This window comes from Orycteropus afer, unplaced genomic scaffold, assembly GCF_000298275.1.
Source record: "Orycteropus afer afer isolate SDZICR_OR568_19922 unplaced genomic scaffold, OryAfe1.0 scaffold00169, whole genome shotgun sequence".
Lineage (NCBI taxonomy): Eukaryota > Metazoa > Chordata > Mammalia > Tubulidentata > Orycteropodidae > Orycteropus > Orycteropus afer.
The window spans coordinates 3752259-3760769 of record NW_006921756.1 but is presented as its reverse complement, the minus strand read 5'-3'; the positions used below and the strand labels follow the sequence as shown (position 1 = coordinate 3760769).

Genomic DNA, 8511 nt, shown 5'->3' with positions numbered 1-8511 from the left:
CACAAGGAGACAGCTTGAGGGGCAGGAGTGCATGGGAGGGAAGGACACAGGGAAAAGGTGGCTATGGGGAGGAAGTGGGAGGGGAGCTGTTGCATTGTGGGAGATTACAGTCAAGGTCATGAGACAAAGGCTATGTGAATTGCTGTATGGAAGATGAATTTGCTCTGTAAACTTTCACCCAAATCACAATAAAATTTAAAAAAAAAAAAGAGGAAAAGTTAGTTTTAGAAATTTGATTTTTTTTGTGTGTATGTGTTTCCTCTGAGATGTCACAAGGTAATACCTGGGTTTGGATCTCAGCAGAGTTTCGTGGGCTAGAGAGAGAGTTTTGAGACCCACCAGCACATAAATGGAAGCTAGAGGGATATATACAGTACTGGGGAATAGGAGAGATTTTGAGGACATAAAATTAATTACTACACTACCCTCTGCCTAAACATATGGATCATTCAGCTGAGGCAATGGGTAGTGTGCCCATGACCATGTACAGTGTCAGCAGGCAATATTTCTACACACACATTTGTTTGTGCTGTACGAATGTCCAGGTGTATATTAGAGCTGACAAGGGGCAAGGTTATGGTGGCTTCTTGACCACAGCCAGTAACCCTGAGCAAGCGAGTAGTTGGACCTGTGTGCTTGGGACCATGATCTCAGGGAACATCAAGCTCAGTTGGCATAACTACAAAAAACGTTCTACATCCTACTTTGGTGAGTAGCAACTGGGGCCTTAACAGCCTGTGAGCGGCCATCTAGATGCAACAATGGGTCTCTCGTCCAGAGCAAAGAAGAATGAAGAAAACCAAAGACACATGGAAACAGTTCAAGAGACTGATTGGCCATGCGATCCTCAACCTATGTGACCATGAGACAAAAAGAACTAACTAGATGATGCCCAGCTACCACCGTCAACCACTTGGAGGGAGATCAGTGCAGGAGATCCTGGATAGAGTGGGAAAACAATGTGAAACAAAACTCAAAATCTTAAGAAAGACAAGATTTGCTAGTCTGATAGAGCCTGGTGAGACCCCTGAAACTATAGCCCCTAGCTACCCTTGAACTTATTCCTGGCTTCTAGCCAAACAATAGATGGGCATATGGGATGAACATTTACATCAGGTAGATAACTCCTTGGAGTGATCAATCGTGGGAGAGCAGAAGGACCGTGTTTGCATAGGGAGACTGGGAGGCAGGAGTGCATGGGAAGGAGGGACACATGGAAGAAAAAATTATTACATCTTATCAATTCTTTGTGAAATAGGTGGTATTATGAAAAGGAAGGTCTTAAATATTATGCCAAGATTTAAGTAAGTGGACAAATTATGTTTTTTTTGTTTTGTTTTAATTTTTATTGTGATTTGGGTGAAAGTTTACAGAGCAAATTTATTTTCCATACACCAATTCATACACATTTTGGTCATGACATTGACTGCAATTTCCCACAATGTAACAGTTCTCTTTCTACTTCCTCCCCCATAGTTACCTCTTCCCTGTGTCCTTCCCTCCCATGCACTCCTGCCCCCCGAGCTGTCTCCCTGTGCTTACACAGCTCTTCCATTCTCCAATGATTGATCTCTCCAAGAAGTGTATCTACCTAAGGGAAATTTTGAGCTCATGCCTGTCTTTTGTTTGGCTGGAAGCCACAGGAGTAGGCTCAATTCCAGACCTGAAGGGCAGCTAGGGGGCCATAGTCTCAGGGGTTCCACCAGGTTCTATCAGACCAGCAAACCTGGTCCTTTTTTTAAAAAAATATAATTTTGAGTTTTGTTCCACATTGTTATCCCACTCTATCCAAGATCATCTACATAAATCCCTTTCCAAGTGGTTGGCAGTAGTAGCCAGGCACCACCTAGTTCTTCTGGTCTCATAGTCATATTTTTTGCATCTTCTTAGAGGTATTCTTTGAAATTATTTTTGACTCTGACCAAAACTTTAATAAGGGCCAGTTATTTTATTTTTATTATGATTTGGGTGCAAATTTACAAAACAGATTCATTTTACTCTCAATAGTTCCTGCACATTTGATTTTCCAGCCCCATTACAATCCCCAACCATTTAAAAAAAAAAAAAAACTCTCCTCCCAGTTACTGCCTCTTCCCTGTACCCTTATCTGTTCATTCCTTTCTGTCCAGCTTTCCCTCCTGTGAATGCTGCCCCTTTGATGTCTCATGGCTGATTGATCTAAGGGATGAATCTCCCTGGGGTAGGTGTTCTGCTTGTAGGTCTTTCTGGTGTTAGGCTGAGAGCTAGTCCACAGAAGTGAGTCCATTTTCAGGCCCGAAGGATAACCTGAGGCCATAGTCTTGGAGGTTCCACTAGGCTGTCTGACCAGTAATTCTGGTCATTTTCGTGTTTTTGAATTTTATTCCACATTTTCCCCCAACTCTATTCAGGATCTCCAATTTCATCCCTTTCTGAGTGGTTAACATTGGTAGCCAGGCATCATCTAGTTCTGACTTCAGGGTGGTGAAGCCTGAGGTCCTTGTGGTCTGTTTTTATCTTTGGACTAATTATTTTAAAATGACTGAATTTCTTCACTCTTCTTTGCTCCAGGGGCCAGTCATCTTATATTTTAGTAAATGTTTGTATTGCCTAAAGAATTGGTGTGATAATTTTACAATGTAAAGTTTTTCTGTTTTAGCCTTTGGTGATAAAAAGGCTAAGAAGTGGATTTTATTGTTCAGAATTAGTAATTTTATGCAAGACAATGAATGACATGCTTCTTATTTTCTATTTTTACATTAACTGCTTTATATGTGTGTGTATGTTGGTATATTTAAAGCAATTGCCTTAGATGTGTTGTGGAATGGGTAAGGTGTAAAAAATACTACAGATAAGTGTGCAACATATATTAATCCATGCCACAAACTCAGGTTTACAAGAAATGTAACTTTTTTTTTCCCCCATGTAAATCAACAGAATTTCCATTTTGAGCCCCTGTACATTCTGCTAAGGAGCTCTGGTAATGCAGTGGTTTAAACATTCAGCTGCTAATCAAAAGGTTGGCAGTTTGAACTTACCAGCTGCCCTGCAGGAAAAAAGTCTGTTTCTGTGAAGATTTACAGCCTGGAAACCCTATGGGACAGTTCTACTGTGTCCTGTAGTGTCACTATGAGCAGAATTGACTAGATGGCAGTGGGATTGGTTTTGGTCGTTCTGCTAGATTATAGAAACTAAATTTCAACTATTTCAAGGTTTCCTCATCACCTTCCCTATGGGGTTATATGTAGCTTGGGGACTATTTGGGTGCTATGTACTGGTGATATGTATAATCTTCGTGCTTCCAATCTGATGAGGTGTTTTAATCTTTATTTGTTCTCTGATAATAGTTCTCTGCAGGTTTCTGCTGTGACTTCCTTTACCCTACTTAAGTCACTGGCTTTCCAAGTCATGTCTATGTGCACTGAGGGCATGGGATATCATTCTATATTCCCATGTCATTCTTGGGTATAGGAACGGAGGGGAGCTTTGTTAGACTTGTACAGACTCCTCTGCTTAAATACACCATGTAGATATTCTGCTTGCTCCACTGCAACACCTTTCTCGGCACAGAAAGAATTCTGTGAGCCTTTCTGCTTCTCCAGAGCACTAGGGTTGGGAGCAAATCTACATGGGGGCTTCTGTTATTCTGCCTGCTAGGGGGATTCAGCCTGCAGGAAACAAGATGTGGGACCATTTCTCAGGGATTCCATTAATGTCTAAGCTCTCTTAGCTTCCTTCTGGCATATCTTTCCCCTTCCCTAATATATTCTATTGAAACTTTAGTTTAAGGTATAAGAACAACTGATACACATAGTCTTCTAAATCTTTAGTCTTAAATTCTAACTTCAACTTTCAAAACTCAGTACTGACACTCAGAATTTGTTTGTATTTTGCTGGATATGCACCATGATACAATTACTATACCTGACCAAGTGGGAGGAGGTACCTTAATTAATGTCTCAAAGTATATTTCTGTTAGTCTGGGTTGTCAAGAGAAGCAAAATCAGTAAAGCTTAAATATATATATAGAGAGAAAGAAATTTATCTTATGAAAATGGCTCATACACTAATAGAAGCGGGCAAGTCCCCAAGTTCTTGCATCAAACATCAAGCTGGAGGCTTTTCCCGACTCACACAGCTGTAGGGGCTATCAAGTTCAAGGTTGGCAGGCAGTATACTGGCTGTTGACTTCCAACGAATGACGAATCCAAGATCACCAGGCCAAATGGTGGATTGTTCTCTCAGAATAGTTGTAGGCAGCACAAGATCCTGATCCATAGACGAGTCTCATTTTCCCAGGATGTCCATAAATATATTGGAAGCAGGCCACACCCCTAGGGAAATTCCCTTTCAACGGATTGGCTGCTCAAAACATACACATCCAGTTTCATCATGGGAATAATCCACATCACAACTGCTTAAATCACTAAGAATGGTGGTCCAGCCAAGCTGACACACAACTCCAACTATCACAGTATTCCCACTGTAGATATAAATACATGTTGTTGTTGTTGTTATTTGCCGTCAAGTCAGCCCCGACTCATAGCGACCCCTCCTTGGGTTTCCGAGGCAGTATCACTACGGAAGTAGGATTGCCCAACCTTCCTTCCGAGGAGTGGCTGGTGGGTTTGAACCGCCAGCCTTCTGGTTAGCAGTCAAGTGCCTTAGGCACTATGCTACCAGAGCTGCTAGATATAAGTACATGTTGTTGTTGTTGTTATGTGCCGTTGAGTCGGCCCCGACTCATAACGACCCCTCCTTGGGTTTCCGAAGCAGTATCACTACAGAAGTAGGATTGCCCAAACTTCCTTCATAAGTACATAGGAAAGTGTAATTCTTTATTTAATTTTCCTTCTTAATACAATATGTTTACATTTTTAACATCAGATTATAAATTCTTTGAAGTAGAGTCCTGTCAGGTATTTCTAATTCCTCAAAGTACTTAGCCAGAAGATCCTCAGTAACTTGATTTATTATGACATTAAGAATACTGACTTAAGAAACCTGGAACTGAACCCACTCTGGGGATGACCTTTCAGCCAAACAATAGACAGACCTATAAAGTGAACAATAATACCCACAAGGAATGGAATCCAATCAACTGTATGAGATCATTTGCTCAAAAATACAGTTCAGAAGGCAGGAAGCACCAGGAAAGAAGGACAAATGGAAACGAGGAATCCAAGGAGAAGTGGGGAAGAATGCTGTTATATTGAGCATTAGTTAATTACAATTAGTGTCATGAACCAGAATGTGTATAAATTGTTAAATGGGGAACTAATTTAAACCAGTTTTTAAAAAAGCATACTGGGTTACTTCACCATGATCGGGTAAAGAGAATTATTTATTAAGCATGAAAGCATGAGTCGGACTGGCTAGGTCTTTTGGTCAACTAAGATTGGCCTGAAAAAATAAAATAATCTCTGGTGTCAGATACTAAATTAAATGATCCAAACACAACTGAGGCTTATTAAAGGACTTTATTCATTTAAAAAACAGAAACCCAACTTCATTGCCAAAGGTTTTTCTTGTCTTCCCCTATTTAGGTCTTCTCAGAAGTTACCTCCAGGGAAAATGCCAATAAATGATCATGACTCTGGTGTTGAAGATGAAGATTTTTCTCCAAGACCAATTCCCAGTCCTCATCCATTAAGTCAGAAGGTATCATCAATCTTACAAAAAGCTTGCCTTTATGGTTAGAAGTCTAAAAGTTTCTGTTAAAGTACTAAATAATACTGCCTAAAACTATTATTTAACTAGTGTTCTAATATGTTATTGTTGTTGTGTGCCATTTAGTTGATCCTAACTCATAGTGACCGTATAGGTCAGAGTAGAACTGTCCCATAGTTTCCAAGACTCTAGTCTTTATGAAAGCAGCTGCATCTTTCTCCTACAGACAGGCTTTTGTGGGTTCAAACTGCCAACCTTTCAATTAGTAGCTGAGTGCTTAACCACTGTGTCACTAGGACTCCTTGTTCTAAGATATCTAGCTATATCTCTATACATCCATCTCTCTGTGGGTGTATCTATATATGTGTGTATGTATGTGTGTGTATATATGTAGATATATATATGTATATGAGTCTAAGAAGTACAGAAATTATTATGTGCAAAGAAAACTTACAGATTGGTTAAGTTACTTGCACAGAATCTCACAGCTAGTAAGTAGTAGAGCTAGGATTCCAATTCAGGAGGTTTGGTTTGACAATCTGGTGCTTTTAACCTCTGTACTGTACTGAATCAACATTTTGTACTGTCATCAGAGCTTAACATTAGTTTTTATTACCATATTCTGTGAAAATGTTCTGCTTGCTTTGGGAGGTTAATTGCTAATAACCCCTGACATCAGTGTTTGATTGCTACCAACATTGGATTATTTTGGAATGGTTGCTTATCTTATAAGCAACTACCAGTAATTGATTATTCTAGCAGAAAAAGAATGCCAAAGTAAGAAGAAAATAGTATAAAATTACAACCAAATTCACCACAGCAACTATTTTCTTTATTCTTTTCTGCGTAACTTTTTAGTGGAGAGTTTTTTTTTTTAAGAGTCTTTGTTATTTAAAGTACAGAAACATTTTTTTGCCACTAGAGTGATCAAAGCACTCTGCCTGTGATTGTATTTTTGCAGAGGGAAGGTAACAGAGTCTATTGTATAAAACAGTTTTCTGTCTTTTATCTTGTGATCTGAGTAGTGTTAATCAGTGTTCCAATAAAAGGTGTTTCATCATTAAAAAAATTTGGGAAATGCTTAGTCATGTTCTTTGAGGCCAAGGATCTTGTTTACTTTACTCACTTGCTCAGAACTGTAATTCTAGTGGCTAACACATAGACATGCCCAGAAAATATTTGTTGGCTATTTAAATAAAGATAAAAATGAATACTTTGAAAAATAGTTGGATATAGTATGGGAAAATACTCGTCTGAGGAAAGTGAGGCATATATCTCTCTCCTAAAAATTATTTTTTTCTCTTTGATTTCTTTATCATTTTTAGATGTCTAAGATCCAACCATCAGTTCCTGAGCTTTCGCTTGTGTTGGATGGCAATTTCATGGAATCAAACCCTCTGCCTAATCCATTGGAAATGATGTATAATGAAAATCCTCCTTTGTTGATTAACCATTCTGAACACGAGGAACCAATTCAACCCCAACTTTATGATGAGAAACACAACCCAGATGCTGAAGCTGAAGAGCCTTCCATGAAAGGGCTACCAAATCAATTGAACCAAAGCACTGCTCCTTTGAGACACTGCAAAGTTAGACAGCGAGCTACCTGTAAGAAAGGGAATAGCCACACCAGGAACAGTGTTAAGTCATCTCTTAATGGGGTATCTCCTGATACATCTGAAAAACTTCAAGCAGTTTCTGCTGAAAATGGACAAAGAGAAGAGTATTCTGTAAGACCCTCCACATTTAATTCTAGGCAGTCTTCTTTTGCCTCACAGTCTCATCCGCACAATTTTCTTTTTTCATCCCATAATTCAGGAAGACTGATGGAACTTCAGATACCTACTCCCCCCCCGCCAACGTACTATTCCACAAATGTTTGCAGTTGTTGTCAGCATCATGGCCCTATCCCATATAGTCCAATACATTCTTGGCAAGGAATGAATACAGTAGGATCCATTCAGGAACTCCAATGTGAAGCCTTTCAGAAGCATTCATTATTTCATCCAAATGGATGTCCAGCTATGTGCCATAATGCATTCTGTTCTTCAAGTAGTCCTATAGCCATGAGATCCCAAGGAAACATGGGTAGTTATTCTCCCCACAATGGTGTAGAACCATCCCCTGTGGTGAGACTGCCTTCACATGTGGACTCACGTAACCCACAACCTTGTGCAATGTGTATGCATACTCCCAAGACTGGATCAGATAATGGAATGATGGGACTATCTCCAGATGCTTATAAATACCTTACGGAACAAGACAGACAGCTGAGACTACTGCAGGCTCAGGTTTGCTTGGGGCTTTCTTATGTTGCTAAATTACTGATATAACCAGACTTCTTAAAAATAACTGGCAGCTGTCTTCAGTAATTACATTTTGTAGAGTGGAATCATCCAAGGGCAGAATAAGAAGGGACCTGGAAACATAATTTTAGTTTCTCTTGTTTTACAGATGAGTAAAATGAGGATTAGAGAGACAAAATAATTTACCGAGTACCACACTGCTAGTTAGTAATAGAGCCAAGACTAAAACAGGAAGCCTTCTTTCTGTCTTGTGCTAATCGTAATCTACAACATCATAAAGGCAGTTTTCTTTCCTTTTTCCCCTCAATGAAAAATCTGAATAATTTACTAAACCTTTATATACAACTAAAACCCCACTGCTATCGAGCTGATTCCCACTTATAGTGACCCTACAGAACAGAGTAGAACTGGCCCATAGGGTCTCTAAGGCTGTAAATTGTTACGGGTGCAGCCTGCCTCATTTTTCTCCTGTGGAGTGGCTGGTGGGTTCAAAACACCTACCTTTTGTTTAGCAGCTGAATGCTTTAGTCACTGTCCACCAGAGCTCCTTAAAGGC

General features: G+C 39.7%; 1 protein-coding gene across 1 annotated transcript in view; it reads left to right on the top strand.

The window, feature by feature from the left end:
* STIL (STIL centriolar assembly protein) overlaps positions 1–8511 on the top strand; it is a 97995-nt gene that overhangs the window by 56594 nt on the left and 32890 nt on the right. The window contains exons 9-10 of the mRNA XM_007946725.1: positions 5526–5640; positions 6975–7940. Of these exons, the coding sequence (XP_007944916.1) occupies positions 5526–5640; positions 6975–7940 (1081 nt within the window). The remainder of the gene's footprint in view (positions 1–5525; positions 5641–6974; positions 7941–8511) is intronic.